Source organism: Panthera leo, chromosome D4 (assembly GCF_018350215.1).
Source record: "Panthera leo isolate Ple1 chromosome D4, P.leo_Ple1_pat1.1, whole genome shotgun sequence".
Classification (NCBI taxonomy): Eukaryota; Metazoa; Chordata; class Mammalia; order Carnivora; family Felidae; genus Panthera; species Panthera leo.
In genome coordinates this window covers 56,525,718-56,549,894 of record NC_056691.1, presented here as the reverse complement: position 1 = coordinate 56,549,894, position 24,177 = coordinate 56,525,718, and the positions used below count along the sequence as shown (strand labels likewise).

General features: G+C 40.4%; 1 protein-coding gene and 1 long non-coding RNA gene across 6 annotated transcripts in view; one reads left to right on the top strand and one right to left on the bottom strand.

The window, feature by feature from the left end:
- The window catches only part of LOC122204641, a 132,729-nt gene that overhangs the window by 37,772 nt on the left and 70,780 nt on the right, over positions 1-24,177 (bottom strand). The window lies entirely within an intron of this gene.
- FAM205C (family with sequence similarity 205 member C) lies at positions 16,441-23,846 on the top strand. Of its 2 annotated transcripts, none has more exons than XM_042912177.1 (5): positions 16,441-16,654; positions 17,153-17,198; positions 17,697-17,757; positions 18,783-19,270; positions 22,642-23,846. In XM_042912177.1, the coding sequence occupies exons 1-5, from the start codon at positions 16,511-16,513 to the stop codon at positions 23,100-23,102; spliced, it is 1,200 nt and encodes a 399-aa protein (XP_042768111.1). In that variant the 5' UTR covers positions 16,441-16,510; the 3' UTR covers positions 23,103-23,846. The 2 variants fall into 2 exon arrangements, with proteins under 2 accessions (XP_042768111.1, XP_042768110.1); XM_042912176.1 differs by having other exon boundaries at positions 16,443-16,654; positions 22,639-23,846.

Sequence of the window (24,177 nt, the reverse complement as noted above, 5' to 3'; positions counted from 1 at the left end):
AAAGGCCATAGAGAAAAGACTCATAGCTAGTATCATCCTCAATGGAGAAAAACTGAAAGATTTTCCTTTATGGTCAGGAACAAGACAGGGATGGACAGTCTCACTATTGTTATTTAACATAGTACTGGAAGTTCATCTTTATTTTAAAGGACATTTTAGCCAGATACAACATTGTGGATTGATAGTGGATTCTCTTTAACACTTTAAAGATGTTGTTACACTGTCTGCTGGCCTATATGGTTTTTTATAAGAAATCCAGGCATTTGAACTGTAACATATTGTTTTCAAGAGTTCTTTGGTTTTAAGAAGCTTGATTATGGTGGGTCTAGGCATGGATTTCTTTTAGTGTATCCTGTTTGGGCTTCACTGAGCTTTTTGAATGTGTAAATGTATAACTTTCATTAAATTTGGGCAATTTTCACCCACTTTTTTTTGAAAAAGAGAGGGGGGGCACAAGTGAACGAGGGAGAGAGAGAGAGAGAGACAAGTGGGGCTCACCCAGATTGGGGCTTGTGTCACCCAAAGCGAGGCTTGAGCTCACCTGAAGCAGGGGTTGAGCTGTCCCGATCTGGGACTTGAACTCACAAACTGTGAGATCATGACCTGAGCTGAAGTCAGATGCTCAAGACTGAGCCACCCAGGTGTCCAGCCATTACTTTTTCAAATATATTTTCTATGCCAATGATACATATATTATGTATGTATATACAGTAAAACCTTGGTTTGTAAGCATAGTTCATTCCAGAAATATGCTTGTAATCCAAAGCACTTGTATATCAAAGCAAATTTTCCCATAAGAAATAATGGAAACTCAGATGATTCGTTCCACAACTAAAAAATATTCATATAAAAGTGATTACAATACTATAATATAATACAAAATAATAACGAAAAATATATAAAGTAAAATAAACCAATTAACCTGCACTTAACCTTTGAAAACCTTCATGGCTGGTGTGAGGGAGACAAGGGAAAGGAGGGTTACTGTGTAGGATGACTTTCACTATCACTAACAGAATCACTGCTGTCTCTTGGCTCAATGGAATCTTTTTCTTTTTGTGCAACTTTAACAAGGAATTTATCCAATGACACTTGCTTTTGCCTCTTTTTGAGGATTTTGCAGAAATGTGACATTGTGTTGTCCTTAAACAGATTCATTGCTCACATTGCTACAGCCTTATTAGGATGGTGCTTTTCTACAGAATTTTGCACTGTTTCCCATATCTTACACATCTCCCTAATCTCATTTGAAGTGAGGAATTCCTATGCCTTTTTTTCTTCCTCCTCTGCAGATGAGATGCAGACATGGACTTCTTATAAAATCTTGCAATTCTGGCCACTCACATACTTCATTCGTACTTTTCAATGATTTCCTTCTTAACTTCAACCACAATCATTTCCTTCTTACCACCTTTCTTTTCAACCTTTTTTCTGCAGGGGGGAGCATTGTATATACTTGCATGGATGTTGACTACAGCACAATATTAGTAAACTCTTGTCATATACTGTATTTAATATAACTGGCAATAAGGCAGCAAAGGAAAGGGTCTATAACTGCACGCAGCCTGACCTAGAATAAAGCAAAGCATTCCTAAGCTTACTCTTGTATGGAAAAGCAAAGGGCTGTCTGTAGGTACTTTGAAGTGACAAAAAAATACACTAGTGCCAGTTGTGGGCACCTTCCAACATCCTGAAAAATCACTGATTTCTGCCAAATACCGTGCCCTGAGACTGAATATCCAAGCATGGGAGCCGATCACCCACAATCCTGCAGCAAGAGAGGGAGAGAACCATTGGCTCAGTTGTGATCATATGACATTACCCATCACATACTACTCGTATTGCAAGACAATGCTCATTGATCAAGTTAAGATTTATTAGAAATGTTTGCCCATAGAACACTCACAGAACAAGTTACTCGCAATCCAAGGTTTTACTGTATTAGTTTAAATAAAATGGTAATGATATCTTTTCAAAGGAGTTTAAGAAATTCTTACAATTCTAGAACTCATAAGGATATAACATATTAGCCAAAATTGTATTTCCAGATTCTTTTTTAAATGTTTATTTATTTAGAGAGAGTGCACACAAGAGTGGAGGGAGCTGCAGAGAGAGAAGAGAGAGAATCCCAAGCAGTGTCTGCACTATCAGCAGAAACCTGTTGTGGGGCTCGATCTCACGAACCATGAGATCATGACCTGAGCCGAAATCAAGAGTCAGACACAACTGACTGAGACACCCGGGTGCCCCATATTTCCAGATTCTTAACTAACTTTAAAACTTTAATATAGAATTAAACAGATGATCAGGTTAATTAATAAACAATCTCTGGATGCCTGGATTATTTCTAAGAAACAGATGTGGAGGGGCACCTGGGTGGGTCAGTCAGTTAAGTGTCCGACTCTTGGTTTTGGCTCAGGTCATCATCTTACAGTTTGTGAGATCAAGCCCCGCCTTGGGTTCCATGCTGGCAGCTCCGACCTTGCTTGGGATTCCCTCCCCTATCCCCGCCCCTCCCGTGCTCACGTGCGAGTGTGTGCTTTCTCTCTCTCAAAATAAATAAACTTTTTAAAAAATTTTAAAAAAGAAACATGTAGAAATACTGCTCACTAAGCATAATTTTGATTTGTTCTCATTTCTTAGAATGGCAATATATTAATAAATATGAAAAAATAAGCAAGTGCACTGGATGATTGTTTACTACCTCAGTTTTCTTAGGAGGATATATAGTAAATGCCTATGAAAAAAACTAGCTAAATAATTTTGCATTTCTTTTAGTTTTCTCCTATGTCTGGAGAAAATTTGGTTACTTTCGTTAAAGATGATAATTTATATAATTTGTTGATTATGCCAGGCATTTTTTCTGTTTCGCCAGTAATTAGAACAATGCCGTTAACCTACGCAAAAGCACCCAATTAAATTTTGATGAATCAGTTAATGAATTGACTATGGCAGTGACAGTAAAGACAAAAGTCCAAGACTTAACCTAAAATATGTTTACAACAAGAGGTACTCCCTTTCCCAATTTAAAAACATTTGATTTTGGGGTGTGGGTGGGTTATGGTATTAGCTCCATACATTAGAAGAGAAAGGAAAACTTACAGAGAGAGAAAACTTCAATGAAGAAAGGAATAGAACTGGAAGGATAAGGAATGAAAGGAAGAAATAAAATTTGATTTTTGACAATGAAAAAGAAAAGAAAAAACTGAAAGAAAATAAAGGGAGGACAAATGAAAAGAGATAGAAAGTGATGGATAAAAGATGGCATTTTGAAACATTAGCCTTTTACTAATAAATGTATTATTAGGAAAAGAACTTCTAGGTCCATGGGACAATGAATTATCAACTATTTAAAATACTAATAATGTGTAATAGTTTCATATTTGGGTTTCAGACAGGTTCCCCTCAACATCTTACTTTCTCCCCCCGCAGCCCCCCACCTTTGCCGCCCTTCTAATCCTTGCTCTGTCATTCCTTCCTGTCCCCTTAGGACTGCATGTGCACACACCTAAAGAGATCAAAATATCTATAGAGAAATGCACCCACACAGACGTTTACACCTAGAAACACATATGGTCAGATTCAGGAGACCCACCTTCATAATTTATGTCCACATGATACAGAAAAATACACCCACAAGGAGATATCCACAACCTCAGTTTCCACATGAAGACAAAATGAAGTCTAAACCTCACCGCATTGAGATCAAATATATACAAAATAAAATGTACCCAGAATGAAATAATTATTTCAAGAATCCTTCTGTTATCCCCACATATCATTACACAGAAACACCAGCAAACTCTATGTGCATACCGACTCCTGGCATTTAAATCACTTTCTCTTCTGATCCCACACATTATAATTTTCTCTCTGTTTCAAGCACCAGCTTAAATGCCATTTGCTGCATGAAGGTTTCTCAGATCACTCCAGCCAAAAATAATCTCTCTCCTCTTTATAGGAGACTTATATAGCCATTTGTCTATGCCAGGCACACTCTGAGATAATTTGAGTATTTTTGTATAACTGTCTATTATTTCCTATCAAGCTGAAAACATACAACTTTTAAGTGTTCAGGATAACATTTATTACCCCCCCCCACGTGTTATTCATTAAATAGCCTTTAATAGATACTACTTTATACTAATGGGAGAAAACTAAGGCACACATGAGGAAGGGAGATTAGACTGAGAAACAGTGGCACTCACTTTCCTCTGTGATGAAGCTGGGGACTGTGGTCATTGCAGGAGCCTGATGTTTAGGATTGTTCTCCCTGCCTCTGCAGCTGGTTAGGAGGATGGAGACTACTGACTAAGAGGATCAGAAAAGGGAGGAGTAAAAGTCAGCGTTCCTCAGATTTACAATTTAAAAAACTCCCATCTTGTCAAACTCTGTGAGACAGTTGGTTTCTTCAGGATGGACAGACGGTAATCAAACTGAAAAGAATGTGGGGCATGGGGCTGGGTCAGTCAGTGGAGCGTGTAACTCTTGATTTCAGGTTTCTAAGTTTGAGCCCCATGTTGGGTGTAGAGATTACTTAAAAATTGAATCTCTTTAAAAAGAATGGAGGGAGATGGGTGGGAGATGGGCTAGATGGGTGATGGGTATTAAGGAGGGCACTTGTTGTGATGAGCACTGGGTGTTGGATGTAAGTGATGAATCACTGAATTCTACTCTTGAAATCAATATTCCACTGTATGTTAACTAAAATTTAAATTAAAAAAAAAGAATGAGGCATAAATTGTAATACTAATATACTAATTTACACTGGGAAATATAATCCCATGAGACCTGTCATATTCCCACTTGCTGGCCAGGGCATTCTCTTCTTATAGGTTTATTTACATTGAAAGGTACATTCTGGTCAGAGTGAGAAGCCTGTAATCAAGCCAGGAGTGTGAATGGGACAGTCTTAGAAAGGGTCCCCTTTCTTCCTTGTGTTCCTGCATTCTTAACCTTCATTTATAGTTTACTGTCTATGTTAGGTCATTGCTAGAGCTGACCAAACTTACCTATTGTAGGCAGATTTTTCACAATATCATCCACATAGAATTGCTTTAAATTTTATGGGACTTTTGTTATCACCCCATTTCACTCCCCCCTCCCCACAAGAGCTCTTTCATTTTTAACTGAAATCTGTCGTATATAGGAATTAAATTTTCAGCACATTTAGAAGCATTTCTTTAAATGGGAAAAAAAGGTATATCTTTTTAAAACATTTTTGAAATCAAGACAAGTTTCATTTTTATAAAAGTTTCTTCTAGATATGTTATTTAAGGCAGAGGGAAATGTATTATTTTCTTCCATTGGATGGGTAATGGGTAATATTAATAATAACAGTAATATTTAATAGAATAACATATTTTATATAAGAATAAAAATTCATTTTTGTAATCATAGTAACATGTTACTTGATGTGATTATGAATATGATCACATCATATTCATTTATTTATATGATATATATGATATATATTTATTCATATATTTATATGAATATGATCACATCATATTCATTTATTTATTAAATGAATCATTTATTCATATGAATAAAATTTAATCATTTTGATTATAAAAAGCTTTATATGTATATTAATTCAAAAGCATTTTTACGTATTTATTTACTTATTTATCTCCTGTCTTCTGACAGTTTTTAGTTGTTAGTAAGGTATTTAAAAGCATTTTACTTTGGAAGATTCTATTTTTAATTATCTTTTTAGTAAGGCAAATTTCAAATATATTACAATTGTTAAGAGAATAACATACCTTCATATACCTGTCACCCAACTTCAATATTTGACATTTATAGGGAACATAAGTTGTTTCTTCTATACCACCACACTATTCCAACTCCACTTATTTTAGAGAGAGAGAGAGAGAGAGAGAGAGCGCAAGCAGGGGAGAGTGGCAGAGGGAGGAAGAAAGCAACCCAAGACTTCATGCCTAGCAGTGAGCCCAACAGGAGCTCCATCCCTTCCCCCAGGGATCATGAGCTGAGCCAAAATCAGTAGATGCTCAACCAACTGAGCCACCCAGGTGCCCCTCAACTCCACTGTTTCAAAGTAACTCTCAGAATCAGAGTTATATCAGTATATTTCAGTATGTAAAAATATACAGACTTAAAAATGAGTGTACTACCATTATCAAATCTAGAAAGTTCACAATAGTTTCTTAATATCATCAAATATCCAATCAGTGCTGGATTAAAGTCTCTTGAATTTCTGTGTCTTTTAAAACAGAGGTTCTGCTCTATTGCTGTCACTTTTTTTTCTATATAATTTTTCTGGTTGAAGAAGCTAGATCAATTACCTGTATTCTTGATTTCAGTAATTGCATACCTATGGTTTAGAATGTTTCTATGTCTTCTGTATTTCCTATTAATTGGTAGTTAGATTCAGGGTTTTATCAGATTTAAGTTCAATTCTTTTTGACAGGAATACTTCATAAGTGGTGTTGTATACTTCCTTTAGAAAATACATAATACCTGGTTATCTGTTCATGGTGTCAGTAATGTTTTTGATTAATGATTAGATCCATTAATTCATTAGAGTTTTCACCATGTTGATTTTGAAGTTTTAAGTTTTGATAAAACCCAGTTTATTAATTTGTTCTTTTATGAGTTGTACTTTTGGTGTAATATCTGAGAAATCTTTGCCTAACCCAAGGTCACAAGGATTTTCTCCTGTGTTTTCTTCTAGAAGTTTTATAGCTTTAGGTTTTATTTTAGTTCTTTGATCCTTTTTATTTTTATTTTTTTAAGTTTATTTATTTACTTTTGAGAGAAAGAGTATGAGCAGAGGAGGGGCAGAGAGAGGGAGAGAGAATCCCAAGCAGGCTCTGCACTGTCAGCATGCCTGACTCAGAGCTCAAACTCACGAACCATAAGATCATGACCTGAGCTGAAAGCAAGAGTCAGATGCTTACCCAACTGAACCATCCAGGTACCCCAACTTTTTATTTTTGAAGAAACCATTCATTAGAAGGGCTACATCCAGAAAGACCTAAATGTTAAGACAGGAAGCCATCAAAATCCTAGAGAAGAAAGCAGGCAAAAACCTCTTTGACCTTGGCCATAGCAGCTCCTTATTCAACATGTCTCTCAAGGCAAGGGAAACAAAAGCAAAAATGAATTATTGGAATCTCATCAAGATAAAAAGGTTCTGCACTGCAAAGGAAACAATCAGAAAAACTAAAAGGCAGCCGATGGAATGGGAGAAGATATTTGCAAATGACATATCAGATAAAGGGTTAGTATCCAAAATGCATAAAGAGTTTATCAAACTCAACACCCAAAAAACAAATAATCCAGTAAAGAAATGGGCAAAATACATGAATAGACACTTTTCCAAAGCAGACATCCATATGGCTAACAGACACATCAAAAAATGGTCAACATCACTTATCATCTGGGAAATACAAATCAAAACCACACTGAGATACCACCTCACACCTGTCAGAATGGCTAACATTAAAAACTCGGGCAACAGCAGATGTTGGCGAGGATGCAGAGAAAGAGGACCCTTTTGCACTGCTGGTAGGAGTGCAAACTGGTGCAGCCACTCTGGAAAAAAGTATGGAGGTTCCTCAAGAAAACTAAAAATAGAACACCCTACGACCTAGCAATTGCACTACTAGGTATTTATCCAAAGGATACAGGTGTGCTGTTTTGAAGGGGCACATGCCACATCCAAATGTTCATAGCAGTGCTATCAACAATAGCCAAAGTATGGAAAAAGCCCAAATGTCCATCAACAGATGAATGGATAAAGAAGATGTGGTGTATACACACACACACACACACACACACACACACACACACACACACTGGAGTATTACTCAGCAATCAAGGAGAATGAAATCTTGCATTTGCAACAACACGGATGGAACTAGAGTGTATTATGCTAAGCGAAATTAGAGAAAGACAAATATCATATGACTTCACTCATATGAGGACTTTAAGATACAAAACAGATGAACATAAGGGAAGGGAAGCAAAAATAATATAAAAACATGGAGGGAGACAAAACATAAGAGACTCTTAAATATAGAGAACAGGGGCGCCTGGGTGGCTTGGTCGGTTAAGCGTCCGACTTCGGCTCAGGTCATGATCTCACGGTCCGTGAGTTCGAGCCCCGCGTCAGGCTCTGTGCTGACAGCTCAGAGCCTGGAGCCTGTTTCAGATTCTGTGTCTCCTTCTCTCTCTGCCCCTCCCCTGTTCATGCTCTGTCTCTCTCTGTCTCAAAAATAAATAAACGTTAAAAAAAATTTTTTTTTAATTTAAAATTAAATATAGAGAACAAACTGAGGGTTACTGGAGGGGTCATGGTTGGGGGGATGGGCTAATTGGGCAAGGGGCATTCAGGAAGACACCTGTTGGGATGAGCACTGGGTGTTATATGTAGGGGATGAATCACTGGATTCTACTTACATCATCATTGCACTACATGCTAACTAACTTGGATGTAAATTTAAAACAATAAAAATGAATTTTCAAAAAAAAAAAGGACTACATCCAGTTGAATTTGTTTACACTGACAATTTATCTACTCTACTAATAATACAAAATCTCAGCAAATGCAAATGGCATTCCATGAATAATTCCACAGTTAAAACTAAACATTTCAATTTTATTTTTTTAAGTTTTTATTTTAATTCTGGTTAGTTAAAACACTTCAATTTTAAATGACATGTGTAAAGACCTCTTTTTTTTAAGTTTATTTATTATTTTGAGAGAGGAAGAGAGAGCAAGCACTGTCAGGACAGAGCCTGATAGCAGGACTCAAACTTGTGAACGGTGGGATCATGACCTGAGCCAAAATCAAGAGTCAGATGCTTAACTGACTGAGCCACCCAGGTGCCCATGACCTCTTTATTCATATATTAATCCTGATTTTTTAAAAGGATATATCCATATTTCCTATGGAAAAATTATGTAGACTCTCTCTAAAAAACTTACAAAGATAATATCAAAAAGTAAGCTGTAAATACTGTCATGTTTTGCTATACTGCCCAAGTCTTAGCACAAGAAGAGCTGCAAATCTTATATACTTGCATAAAGACTTTTGCCCCACAATCAAATGCCTGTCGTTTTTTTTTATTGTAAAAGGTACATAACATAAAATTTACCATTTGAACCATTTTTAAGTGTACAGATCAATGGCATTAAGCACATTCACATTGTTGTGTTTCTGATCCATTTTAAATCTGTATTTGTACATATATTGTGAGAAGAATGGAATGAAATAAATCATGCATCATTGTGAAAAATCGTATGTTCATATATGTGTGAGTCTAAGGACTCTTTCTTCTGTTCCACTGATATATTTATCAATATTTATGCCAATATCACACTGTTGATTATGATAGTTTTATATTTATCAAATCAGGGAGTAATAGTCCTTTGTATTAGAGTTATCCAGACAGAAAGAACCAATAGAGTATACATGTGAGATTTGTTGTAAGAAATTGATGTGATAATGTGATAATGAAGAAGTCACACAACCAGCCATCTACAAGCTAGAGACCCATGAGAGCCAGTAATGTATTTCTAGTCTGAGTGTAGAAGACTGATATCCCAATTCAAAAACCGGAAGAGAGCATATTCTCCTTACCATACATTTTGTTCTTTTCAGGCCTCCAACGGATTGGGTGAGGCCCACCTGCATCAGAGAGGGCAATCTGCTTTACTCAGTCTACCTATTCAGATGTTAATCTCATTCAGAAATACTCTCACAGATATACCCAGAGTAACACTTAGGCAAATATCTGGGCATCCCATGTCCCAATTAAGTTGACACATAAAATTAACAATCACACCCTAAACTTTATTCTTTTTTTTCCTTCAAATTTTGCTATCCAAGGGCCTTTGTACTACCATACAAATTTTAGAATTCTATTACCAGTTTCTGCAAAAGAGCCTTCCAGGATTGCACTGACTCTGTAGATCAATTTGAGAGAAATGACATCCTTTTTTTTTTTTTTTTTTTGACGTTTATTCATTCTTGAGAGACAGAGCATGAGTGTGGGAGACATAGAGTGAGAGAGGGAGACACAGAATCCAAAGCAGGCTCCAGGCTCTGAGCTGTCAGCACAGAGCCTGATGCGGGGCTCGAACTCACGAACTATGAGATCATGACCTGAGCCAAAGTCGGACCTTAACCAACTGAGCCACCCAGGTGCCCCTAATGACATCTTAACAATACTAAGTCTTCCTTCCCATGAACAAAGCATACCTCTCCATATATGGGGTCTATAAATTTCCTTAGAAGTATTTATAGTTTTCACATTTATACTTTTATAGTGTAAGTCTCTCACATCTTCTGGTAGATTTATTCCTAAATTTGTCATATTTTTGGTAATATTGTAAATTGTATTTTAAAAAACTTTAATTTCTGACTGTTGCAAGCACATAAAAATCCAACTGGTTTTGGTACATTGATCTTGTATCAGCCTTGCTAAATTCACTTACTAGTTCTAATAGCTTTTTAATAGATTCTATAACACTTTCTGCATAAACAATCATGCTATTTGCATATTAAGGCAGTTTTACTTCTTCTTTTTCAATATGGATGCTTTTATTTCTTTTCTTGCCTAATTAAACTGGCCAATACATCTAGTGCAATGTTGAAAAGAATGGTTGAGAGTGGATGTCCCTGATCTTAAAGCAGAAAGTATTGTCTTTCCCCATTAGTGAGTTTTTTGTAGATGTTCTTTATTAGACTGTGAAAGGTCCTTTCTGTTTCAAGATTACTAACACTTTTTATGAAGAATGGATGTTGGATTTTTTGTCCAATACTTTTTCTGCATCTATTGGGATAATCATATGGTTTTATTTTTTAGTTTTTTTAACTTGTTGGATTTCAGTGATCAATTTTTGACTGCTAAACCAACCTTGCATTCCTAGGATAAAGTATCTTGGTCATTATGTATTATATATTTTATATATTGTTGGATTCAAATGGTAAAATATTCTTAAAATTTTTTGTGTATGTGTTCATGAAGAATATTGGTCTTTAATTTTCTATTCTTGTAATGTCTCTGTTTAGATTTGGTATCAAGGCAATGCTGGTCTCAATTAATAGAGAAGTATTCCCTTGTCTTCAAATTTCTGGAAGAATTTGTGTATAATTGGTACTATATCTTTCTTAAATCTTTGGTAGAGTTCACCAGTGAGGAAATATGGTCTTGGCGTTTCCTTCATAGTGATTTTTTTTTTACGATAAGATTTTAACTAAAAATCCTCTTTAAATAGATGGATGTGTGGTTATTTGGGTTATCTGTTTCTTGTTGAGTAGGGTTTGATGATTTGTGTCACAGAATTTGTTTAGTTGTCAATTAACATGTTAAATTTCATTTATTTATTTATTTATTTAGAGGGTACAAGTGAGTGAGAGGCAGAGAGAGAGGGAGAGAGAGAGAGAGAATCCCAGTAGCCAAGACATGGAAACAACCTAAGTGCTCATCAATAGGTGAATGGAAAAAGAAGATGTGATTATATACATATATGGGGTATATTATTGAGGCATAGAAAAGAAGGAAAAATCTTGCCTTTTGCAACAGCATGAATGAATATCGAAGGCATTATGCTAAGCAAAAATAAATAATGAAAGACAAATATTATATTATCTCACTTACATGTGTAACCTAATAAACTCTTGAACCTGAGAACAGTTTGGTGATTATCAGTCAGTGGCAGGTGGTGGAGAGTAGAGGAAAAGAAAGAAGGTGGTTAAAAGGTACAAACTTCCAGTTATAAGATTAATAAGTTCTGGGGGCGCCTGGGTGGCTCAGTCGGTTGAGTGTCCGACTTCAGCTCAGGTCACGATCTCACGGTCTGTGAGTTCGAGCCCCGCGTCGGGCTCTGGGCTGATGGCTCAGAGCCTGGAGCCTGCTTCCGATTCTGTGTCTCCCTCTATCTCTGACCCTCCCCCATTCATGCTCTGTCTCTCTCTGTCTCAAAAATAAATTAAAAAAAATTTAAAAAAAAATTAATAAGTTCTGGGGGTCTAATATATAGCATGGTGACTATAGCTAACAATACTATATTGTATATTTGAAAGCTGCTGAGAGAGTAGATTTAATTTCAAAGTTCTCATCATAAGAAAAAAAATGTAACTATGTGAGGAGATGGATGTTAAACTTATTGTGGTAATAGTTTCTCAATATATACATAAATTATTATGACGTACACCTTAAACTAATACAATGTTACATGTTAATTATATCTCAGGATAACTGGGTGGCCGGTGCTGTTGCTAGTATCCCCCAAATATACATCCAGACCTTAGTGCTTTATTGCTTGAGGATTATTTTTGATATTAATATGTAGATTGCTGGGCCCTGCCTCTAAATATTCTGATTCATTAAATCTGGGATGAGGCCAGGAAATCTATATATTTTACAGGCTTCCCAGTAATTCTGATGTAAGGCCAGGATTGAGAGCCAGTGGAACAGATGACGTTTTAAAGTTTCTGTCACTAAGAGGTCCCTGGACTAGGAGAATTGAGTGTGCAGGTGCTGCCCTCTAGTGTCTCTGGCTGCTTGCTACACTCACTGCATACTGTAATCTGCTGCATGAGCACTGGTGGTCTTGCTGCCTGACACTTCTCTAGGGCTTCCTGTCCAGCGCCCTGCAAATCTTAACTCTTGGACATTAATAAAAACGCTCATATATAAAAATGTTGCTGCTGAATATCACAACTGTGATTCTCTGTTCCCAGTACCTTGGCATATCTAAGGTGTTCAACAATATTTCCTGATGAGACACAGCAAAACTCCTTTGTAAGGTTTGTGTGGAGGGACAAACTCACATCAGTGGCATGTCTCTCAGGATTTTTCTGTATGGAGTTGTAATATGACCCATGGTACATTTGAGTCAATAAATTAACAGTTTCCTGAAGAAATTCTACTATTACAATAATTGTACCAATGTAGCACAATCACGGAAGCAGAGTCTGGCTTTAGCAAGTTTTCTAGAAACAAATGAATATGAATCTATAGTTGTGTAGCCCTCCAGAGTCCGTAGAGTGTTTTCAGGTACCTCCTCTCCCTTGTTTGCTGTTCACTCTAAACATAAAGCAGAAAGAGCAAATGTGAAGATCCATGCCCACATCATTGATGTGGTCATTACATGAATGTGCCTTTGGGAAAACACTGGTCCCACTGTCCTAACCACTCAAGAACCCTTCATCACTGAGTATCAAATCAGTAAATAAACCTGTACTAAAGGCCTACCCTGAAAAAACACATAAGATTGTCTTTGGCTCTAACTCCTGAGCTCTGAGACAGAGGAGCAAGGGTGGGTGAGTTGCCGCAGAGGAGTTTGCAGCAGATGGTTTTAATGGCTTAGTGGGATGGCAGTGGCTGTGGGCTATCTGTATGGTGAATAGTGCACTGGTTGGAGCAGGTGCAAAGTTTGCAGAATTTGATGGTTTTGCCTTGAGTGAGAGGTTAGGCTAATGGGAGACTGAGAACTGTTTCAGCAGTAAAAAGGCTGCAGCAGCTGTAGAAAGCAGGGGCTGGTTTGATAGGAGATACAATATTTGTTCACCTCCTTTTCATCCCATTGGTGAGGGTGAGTGTCCTGGAGGTCTGAGGATGGCTGAACTCACAGCACTTGACACTGGACCTATGAGACTGACAGCAGTTTATTAATCACATATAATCACAGCCCAGGAGAAGAGGACACCAAACACCATACAGGGCCATGTTAAGTCAGGTTAATGGAGGACAGAACTTTTGCAGTAGCATAGAGGGCAGCCACAGCTGCAGGGAGCAGGAGCAGGTTGGGTAAAAATAATAAAAATAAAATATTCAAGCTACATTGTAGGTATATCAACCTGCTACTAAAAAGCTTATGCAGGGGCACCTGGGTGGCTCAGTCGGTTAAGCATCTGACTTCAGCTTGGGTCATGATCTTACGGTCAGTGAGTTTGAGCCCCACATCGGGCTCTGTGCTAATAGCTCAGAGCCTGGAGCCTGCTTTAGATCCTGTGTCTGTCTCTCTCCCTGCCCCTTCCCTGCTCGTTCTCTCCCTCTCTCTCTCTCTCTCTCTCTCTCTCTCTCTCTCAAAAATAAACACTAAAAAATTTTTAAGCTTATGTAAGCTGATTTTTGTTCACTTGTCATTCAGTGCTCTGTGGTTGAAAAAGTCTTCTCATTTTTGTGTTATGGAATTTGCAAGTTCAGGAGAGATGTTAAAATGACTGAAATTTATCCCATCATCAGGGTGAGACTATTCTTAAATTATCTTAAATGTAAGGATGTATTTGTTTTAATTTTGTTCTATTAAAAGGACACTTAAGAAAAACATTCACTATTCTTTATTTCTGTCAAATCATTTTTGGAGTATTTTTCCCTTGTAGCTAATAAAAATCCCTCATACTAATGATTGGTGCAGGGTTTTTTTTTTTTTTTTTGCCTTTTGTATCTTAAACTGTGGTGTATATACTTAACATACAGTTTATTTTTTTAACTATTTTTAAGTGTATAGTTCAGTGTCACTGAGTACATTTATAATGTTGTGTGCTGTCATCACCACTATCCTTTTTCAGAACTTTTTCATCATCCTAAAGAAAAACTCTGTACACACTGAATAATAACTCCTTAATCTCCACTTCCCCAACTCCTAGTAAGATTGATTTTTTATTCATGTGAAGTAGTCTTATCTTTGTAACTCAGTTTTTAAGTGTCTTGAGAGCAGGCAGATAACACAACTCAAATGTCTTTGTGCCTTTGACACTTGCCCAACTTAGGGATGAACACAGATTGAATGCTCATTACATCTGTTTAGTGGTGGACTGGGTGCTGGAGGAAGGACCAAATAGCACTTTCAGAGATTTTGAGCCCAACAATTTTGTGGGTGTGGGACCATTCTCATCAGGGCAAGAACTTAAGGAAATTCAGAAGTCCTAGAATGTTGGAGGCATTTCACATTGTTGACAGGGGCCATAAAGTTAACATTCAACCAAAAAAACTACAAGTTTGTAGCCTTTAATCAAAAGTTTTACCAATGATCCATCTCCATGAATAGGCAGGATGCTATAAGATCTGTAGAGGCTGTTCTAGAAAATCAAGCTCCAGAAGTGAGCCTCAATTATGTGCCTCCTGGAAGGCAGTATTTACAGTCTTTTCCCACCCATCCCAAGCTTGACCATAGACTTGGAGGAATCTTTCTTTAACTCTCAGAAAGTTATTTTAAAAGATAGTATCTAGGGGCACCTGGGTGGCTCAATTGGTTCAGTATTGGAATCTTGATTTGGGCTTGGGTCATATTCCCAGAGTTGTGGGATTGAGCCCTACATGGGGCTCTGTGCTGAGCATGGAGCCTGCTTAAGATTTTCTCTCTCTTTCTCTGTCTCTCTCTTTCTCTCTCTCTCTCCTTCTCTCTCTCTCTCTCCCTCCCTCCACCCCTCTGCCCCTTCCCCCTCTTGTGCACTCTCTCTGCAAAATAAGTTTAAAAAAAAAGACAACAGCTATATCCTTTCCTTGACACATCAAACATGATCCTCTTCTTGAACCTCTTAATACTGACCATCAATTGCCTGTAACATCAAAATCCTCACTTTCTAACACTTAACAAGATAATGGATGTCCTATCCTCTTGTGTGTTTTTTAGTTATCCTCCCAGTACAGGTGATGTAGTTTATGGAGTTATTCTGACCTAATCACTATCTCTCTTATAGGGCATGCAGTATACATAAAGATTCATTATCTAAGGATAGATGCCAGATTTTTGTCTTTTTTTTTTTAATTTTTTCATGTTTATTTTATTTTTGAGACAGAGAGAGAGAGTGAGTGGGGGAGGGACAGAGAGGGAGACACAGAATCTGAAGCAGCTCCAGGCTCTGAGCTGTCAGCACAGAGCCTGACGTGGGGCTCGAACTTGTGAACCATGAGATCATGGCCTGAGTCGAAGTCAGACACCCAACTGACTGCGCCACCCAGGCGCCCCGATTTTTGTCTTTTTTTAAGTTTATTTATTTATTTTGAGAGAGAGCATACACATACGTGCACTCAAGCGGGAGAGAGGCAGAGAGAGAGAATCCTAAGCAGGTTCTGTGCTGACAGCACAGAGTCTGACATGGGGCTTGAACTCACAAACCATAAGATCATGACCTGAGCCAAGATCTAGAGTCAGATGCTTAGCTGACTGAGCCATCCAGGCACCACACCAGATTGTTGTCTTACGGAGAGAACTGAGCCATCAGGTTATAGGGAATAGAGCATGAAAGTATATACTTCCCATGACGTTGGCACCTCTAGGCCCAGATTCTGCAGCTCATACAGAGACAACGAGAGACCTTCATCTGAAACACTGAATCACATAAGCTTCTCCTAGACAAAGGCCTCTGATGTCTGCATGCCTTTTGAAATAGGAGAGCTTTGTGATGTAGTCTGGTGATCTGGTTCCATCTTCTGTGAGGCAGAGATGACAAGGTCTAGAATTTGGGGGCATTAGGTGCCAAGTTCTTGAAAGTCTAGGAAGAGAGATGGCTCGTCAGGTTTAGATTATGTTGAGCCCTACCTTTATTCTGTGGGATGTTGGATATCCCTTATATGCTTATGGCTCCATTATTATTATTGCATTAATTATTTGGCAAGTGAAAAAGAGCCACCAAGAATTAAGGTTGGGACCTAACAGGAGCTGTTGCCGGGTAGGGAAACACAATGACCATGACTGAACCAATTAAGCCACAAACAAGAAGAATTTATCTCTTTACTTTTTCCTGTGACACTTACCCCTACTTTTTTATAGGGTTTTCTCAGTGAATCCAAGAACAGCTCAAAATTTGGGTGATTCTTCTGGTTGGGAGACATTGAGGGCCTGGATAGCTAAAGTCCTTTGGCTACTGGACTTCTTATCCTTTAATCTGTTCCTCTTTTCTCCTGTCTCATTACAACCTCCCCCACAGGAATTGTTCAGAGAACGGGGGTGGAGGTTATGGAGTATGGAAGAGCCTCAAAATAAATTAGAAATAAGAGAAGGGAAATGATGGAGTGAAAAAGATAGAGTAGGGAAAAGAATGGTAGGAGGGTGTGTAAAATTGGAATACAAAAAACATTTGGGAAATATTTACAGGTTTTGTTTGTTTCATTTTAGACACAAAGAGTAAAGGTGCCCAGCTTAATACTCTAACTTTTTTGTTTTCAAGCGTCACCGGAGAGTCAAACAAAGAGCTAAAGATAGAACATCAAGAGGTAAAGTTCTAGTTTTCCCTCTGACTCCCTTCACTATGGGCAAGATTCCCCTGATTCATGTCCCCTGGTGCCAGGAACCAGGTGCTCTAACCACTGAAGGGTCTAATTGCCTCAGCTGACAAATTCTTCCAGATTTTCTTGGGTGTAAGATTCTCCATCTTACCCCATCTGCTGGTAATGAAGAATGAGGAAGTAGGACAGAAGCCCTTACTAATTTTTTGATCCTGTGGAAATCACTTCATCTCTCAGTCTGTGATTCATGAAATGGGTCCTGCCTCACTCACAGTGTGGTTTTGATGATCAAATGAGATTAGGTCCAGGACAGCATGATACAACTGGTTAAGTTGTACACAGACATGCCTGAGAGCATTTACTGTTGGGGTTTCGAATCTCCTCTTACTCAAAGGCCTTCAGCTTCCTATAGGACGTCCCTTCAACTTCCCATAGGATGCCCCTGTATCCTCTCATTCCTTGTAACACTGTCTCCTGGTTTCTCAGCTAGGAGACTTTCCCGGGAAGCAGCTGAGAAGCCATGGGAGCTGCTCTCTGTCATGAAAAGGTGACCACTTGCTCTTTGCAGTCTCCAAACTCCGGCCTGGCCCGTCATCATTTCTGTGCTTGGCCTGGGGCAGGGATGAGGAGAGGGATAATGGCTGGGTGGGAGTAAGACACAAGTGGACACTGAGCACAGTTGAGAGGGTTGCCAGGGCAGAGGGGGACCAGGTGTCTCAGGAGAGAGGAGTCTCCCAGTTCTGCTATGGGCTCAGTTCACAGTGGTCCTGGAACTCAGGATTTCACTAGTATGTAATTCATTAAAGACTCTACATGAGTTTGCACTCAGCCACAAGACAAGTTATCCAGTCAAGAGAATAGACAAATGTGAGCATAACTAAATGTCCATTGTCATATTCCCTTTACAGTTACAATCATTCAAGGGCAGACCTGTGAAACCTGTTGACATTACCTCCATGGTTTTGTCTTGGGGGAGGCCAGTTCCTGGGACAGCCCTCAGGAAAGAGCCTGTCATCTTATCCTCTTCTTAAAGTCTCTAGAGAATGGGACTGGCTCTGAAGGGATGCTATGAACAGGACCTGGGACACCCCATAGTCCCCAGAATGTAGAGTTCCCACAAAGACCTCATTTTCCACAGTTTAGAAATACCGAATACAGGCTGTGGCCTTCTTAACCCCAAAGGAGACTGACTTCAGAATCTACCTGGTCATGTTCCCAGTGATGCCCCATCAGCTAACCATTGGCTTCCCCTCCACCCCCACCTGGTTCCCTTCTCCTAGTTCAGCTTCTCAACACAGGTCAACAGAGAACTCACCTCACCTCCCAGTCTGTCATGGCCCTGTGCTCCCATGGGCTGAGACCTTGCCCAACAAGGTCCAGACCCTCAGTCCAGCCCAATATAACTTACCAGTGGCATTTTCCTTGGAGGAAAAGGAGATGGGTAAACACCCTGGGGGTACAAGCCCCCAAGGTTTCCAGGACTAGGGGAAAGCAGGCCCAATCTCCAGGCCATACGCATTCAGAGAGGCAGGTGTCACTCCATCAGTAATGGTTGCCATCTTCCCTTCCCAGCCAGGGCTGGCTTCCTAAGGAGGGAAGTGTTCGGCGGCTCCTGTGTGCAGATCCTTCCTGCCCCATTTGCAATGCTGTGGCTCTGGAGATTCAGCAGTTGCTGGAGGGTGAGAACACCCTGATCTCTCCCCCTTCATCAGGGCCATCACAAGGCTCCTCTTGCCTAGAGATTTTGTCCATGTCTAGTCTCTCTTTGGAGCAGAGTCAGGGTTCCCTGCACTCCAAAGATCTTCCACTTCCATCTGTAACCTCCACAATGTCACAATTAATGGATCAGAAATGCTTAACACAGTCAGCTGCTCAGTCAGCCAGTGTCAGCATCCCAGACCACCAGGCTGAAGGCCTCCGGCAAAAAAAGGGATTTCAAGTGCCAGATGTGCCCTGGGATGCAGGAGCTCTGTCTTCTTCAAGACTTGAGGAGCCTAGGACTCCTGTGATTCAGCAGGACAAGAGGAAGAGCCATTCCGAAGGTGTACTAAAGAAACAAGGTCAGCTGCCCTTGAATATGTGATTCTCTCTTTTCCTAAATCCAGAGCTCATGAGCCTAAAACTACCCCCATTGCCTTACATTTTCCTATTTCCCAAAATCCCTGAGACATGTTTATAAATGCATGCAAGATCTTTAGAAGAATTCCTGTGGCAGCTTATAACACAGCACCAAACATTTTCCAAGCCTGGGGGGGGTGGGGAGAACCATTTATTTCATCATAAATGCTACCTCTAAGGCCTCTATTGAAAATATGGGCTATTTCTTGAGCTGGTTTCATGAAAGTTGAGCCAGTCCACCCGAACTTTCTGGGTTATTTAAGGATCCACTGTGAATCAAGAGCAAATATTGCTGCAAGCAAATCCCAAACTCCATTGCTCTGGCTCTACCCTCTACCACATTTTAGTTTCTAAGTGGTTTCTGCCCATTGCCTTGGGGACCCGCTGAGGCCTCAGTGTGCTATCTGCAGCAGAAACAGCTACCTTGCTATGGTTCCTCTTTTCTGCACAATGAGTCCCTGGTCTGCCCATAAAGATTTCTTCACAAAAGGGGGTCCCCAGTCCCTTTTTCCTCAATAATTTCTTCTTAATCTCTGTACTGATGAAAATTTCTTCCATATAAGTTAGCCCCGCCTTCTTCCCACATTCCCCAATTTGGGCCTCTCCATCTGACTATCAACAAACTGCTATCAATCTCCCATTTCCTCTTCTGGTCAAGTGTGAAGCCTTAGAGTGGCACCAGCTGCAAAGGCAGCCCCAGCTTCAGTGGAGGTTGCCAGCTGTTGCCCAGAAATATCTGCAGATGCAAAAAGCCATACAACATAAGCCCTGAGACATGTTTCTGCCTGTCCCTATGGGCCTACCGGTCAGGAGAACCCATCTCAGTCCTTAAGAGAGAGGTGGTGTTTCCCTAGAACATGCTCAGAGCTGCTAGAGTTCTCCCTTCAGAAGTGGTTGATTTAGCAGGTTGATTCACTATTGCTGGGGCCTGCCCCAGAAGATCCAGAAGTCCATCCAGTTGCTCCTGTCCCCTGCTGACCAGCAGCCCCTGCCCCAGAGCAGCACACTGACCAGCATAAGTGTCCTGTACCTTTAAGACCTAGAGGCCAGTGGGGACAATGACCTGTTCTGATCCATTGTGGCAGCAGGGACAGTTCACAGTTGCTTGCCCAGGCTAAGGCAATGTTGCAGAGCTACATTTACTATAAGTGTGGGAAGATCTGCTAGGGCATTGTTCCTGCCCATGTTTGCAGCTGTGGGACTGCAAATCATTGGGTCTGCCACATTCCAAGGGTCCTGGCAGCAGCTAGGTTCCCTTGTGCCCCAGAAAGTAAGTGCCTAGACATGGAGCAATCAGCCTCTACATGGATCAGGGATTGATGTAGTTAATTCTGATATGCCTTGATCAGCAGCAACAAGCCTCACCTGATGCTGTCACTGATCATCCTGATCAGCACCTGCCTGGGTATCTTCCCAAGAAGCCACTGAGAAACTGGAGACAATTTTTGGCCTCCCTGTCAGGGCTTTCAGCTCTTTATTATGTGGCTTTCTTCAAGGCCATGGCCCTGGCAATCACTAGCCAATTTGCAATCATAGAGATATGCCTGGGGCTGTTGAGGGCCCAGTAGAACCTATGGCTCACCAGCACCTAAAAAGCAATGTATAAGTCCTGGGTCAGGCTTTCCGGATGCCAATGAGACTTGTGCAGACAGTGTGCAGAGACTTAAATATAGTTGAATGGAGATGGTGCCTTTAGAGAGCCAGATATCCTGCTGGCCCTGCTCATTCAAAATACCCATCTTGGTGAAACTAAATTTTTATCTGAAAAAGAAATTCCTGGAGATATATTTGGGAAGCCCTACAAAGACAAGGGAGTCCAAGGAAAAAGTTGTGGCCGTCCCAAGGAATATCTGTGCCTATGAGTCCTTTAGGAGTCTAAACAACCAAAGAGGGGCGCCTGGGTAGCTCAGTCAGTTAAGTGTCCAATTTTGGCTCAGGTCATGATCTCACAGTTCATGAGTTCGAGCCCCGTGTTGGGCTTTGTGCTGACAGCTCAGAGCCTGGAGCCTGCTTTGGGTTCTATGTCTCCCTCTCTCTCTGCCCCTCCCCTCTTGTTCTCTCTCTCTCTCTCTCTCTCTCAAAAATAAATAAAACATTAAAGAAAATTTAAACAGTGAAGGAAAAACATTGCTTCAGGATCTTCCCATCCCACCAGGTGTTCCATGTGCTCCAGAATGGTCCACCTTAAAGAAGAGCTTGCAGTTAACTAAGGCAGTGTCAGGGAACCAAAAGCATGCTAGTCCTTATGGTCCTGCCCACTGGGCCTCCAAGATCTTACAACCCAGTGGGGACATGAAAGGGGCCCAGGTGCTTTGTGTTCAGCTGGAGGCCAGTGTGAACAACCTTGGCCTGGAGGAACCCTGGAACCCTTAGCCCCTGCAAGGGTGAGGACAACTCTCTGCCCAGCAGAGAAAACAGGACCCAGGAAAAGTGAAGCAGAAGAGAATCACAAACAAGGGAGTGCAGCAGTGAGGCTGTCCCCAGCTGGATAAAACATTTACTCTGCTGAGGTTCAGGGGCTAGGAGGGACTCTTATAAATAGAACCCTCAAAGCCCCTGACTTCCCAAATGTATCTCCAGGATCTTTCTTTTTTATTTATTTATTTTTTAAACATTTATTCACTTTTGAGACAGAGCGCAAGCAGAGGAGGGGCAGAGAGACAGAGGGAGATACAGAATTCCCAGCAGGTTCCAGGCTCTGAGCTGTCAGCACAGAGCCCCTCAGAGCCCAGTGCAGGGCCTGAGCCCACGAACTGTGAGATCATGACCTGAGCTTAAGTTGGATGCTCAACTGACTAAGCCATCCAGGTGCCCCTCTCAGGATCTTTCTTAAGTAAAATTTTAGTTAGGTCAGGATGGTTGCCTTGAGTGAGTTGGAACTAGCAAGAATCTGTCTGGGTCTGCAGAGCCACCATTTCCATACTCTCAGCTGATTGATTCCTTTCAGCACCTTCACCAGTTTCTTCCTCACTGTTAGTTCCTAGAGCATCCCCTAGGATACCTTGGGTCAAAAGGCCAGATGAGAATGGTCTGTAAAGCTGTTAAAGCAAGCTGAATGACCTCACCCAAACAAGGATTCTTCAGAATGCCAAAACTGGAGTGACCAGAGCTTAATGGGTCAGACCTTACATTATCAACTTACTGGGCAATTATTTGCTGGGCCAAATTTTACAAGCTCAGCATTTAAAGGGACTACATTTTTGAGATCCAAACTTTGCAGGGCCAAAACTTATAGGGCCACACTTTCTGGGGTCAAGAGCTGTAGGATCTGATAAAAGCAGCCCATATTCACAAGATCCCATTCTTCTAGAAGCTGCAGAAACTTGCTTGGGAAATAAGATGAAGCTCTTTCCACACTGGATTAACCCCGAGGTGAAAGATCAAAGGCATAAGGAATCCATTCTCTCTAAGGATGAGACAGTGGCTAAAACCATGACAAAGAAGGTTGAGAAGAGTCCACCCTCCACCAAACACCCTGTGAGAGGAGCCAAGTGGGAGAAAAAAACAGAAGAGGAGGGCATAACCTTCTTTGATGTCCCCCAGTCTCAGGACAATGAACTAAAGCAACAACCCCTTCAGTCCAGATGCTCTTGGCTCCTGGGCCTTCCCTACAACAACTCCAAGCACTGTCCTCAGCTGACTGGTGACACTCAACCAGAACATCCACCCCAGATCTCAGCTCTTACCTCGGCAGAAGGTACTGGTCTATACAAAGAGAATACCCAATCCAGGAAAAAGGAGTTCATAGGTTCCCAATCCTCTGCATTCCCATGAAAAAAGGTTGTCATCATCATTTCTGTTAATGTGCAGGTGAAGCAGGACCCTCTCCAAATATACTCTATACCTCTAAGCAAAGAACCACCTGTTTGTCCTCCTTATTTTCAAGGCTGTATGTGATGGAGAAAGTAGAGAAAGTAGATAGTAATTCCGATATGGCATAGGAGCTTAGACTCATATTTCAGATAGGTCAGCATTCCACACCACTCTTTCAGTCCCACCTTGGACTGTAGATAGAGGGACTTGAGCAGAGAAGGAAGACCCTTGTCTAAGGTGCATTGAAGGTGCATCAGGCTTGAATTCTATCATGTCTTGCCATGCCATCTATGGGTCCCAGAGAAACAATGTGGGCATGATGACAGTATAAGAAGTAGTGGCCAGGAATGTAGTACGTTTTTGGCCTATAGGCATAATTCACCAATAACTTCTATATATGCCCACAATCTGAAGGGAAGGTTTTTAGGAAGTGTCATAGTGCTCCATCCTTGATAAACACAAAAGCACATAGATAATATGACATGTGCCAGAAGCAAATGATGGGATCTCTCCTCTTTGTGCCCTGTTGTTATTCATTAAATATTTAAGGGCTAACCCATCTGGGAGTCTGCTGTAGCCTGTTGCCAATTTGATCCCCGTTGCCTTTCAGTTGGATGGGATAAATGCCTGCTAGAATGAAGATCAGTTGATGAGAAGGTTCCCAAAAGGGTTACAATAAAAATGACTTTGATCTGAGTCTTTCAATCAACAGTTCAAATATTCACTTCCTTACTATGTGCCAGGTAATATGCCAGATACAAGGAACACAATAGTGAATACTACACAGGACTTCCTCCATTGAGTTCATGGAATCACGGAGTATATAGTCAAATAAAAATTAACTAAAAGCAGTGTGATAAGAACTGGTAGAGGAAGTAGGTGAAAATACCCAGGAGGGAACTTAACCTAATTTGGCAGGAGGAGGGGGTTTATGGAAATTTTCCTAGAAGAGGTGATATGTAGACTGAGTTTCAAAGGGTAAGAAGAAGTTAGCCAGGAAGCACATGGGGGGGTCTCTGGGTTTCCCCATGCTGAG

Coding starts and splice junctions, on each gene's coding strand:
- FAM205C (XM_042912176.1), top strand. CDS start 16,511: ATGTTGAGCCCTACCTTTATTCTGTGGGATGTTGGATATCCCTTATAT. Junction 16,655..17,152: donor CTAACAGGAGCTGTTGCCGG/GTAGGGAAACAC, acceptor TTTGTTTTCAAG/CGTCACCGGAGAGTCAAACA. Junction 19,271..22,638: donor AGGTGTACTAAAGAAACAAG/GTCAGCTGCCCT, acceptor CCATTCTTCTAG/AAGCTGCAGAAACTTGCTTG.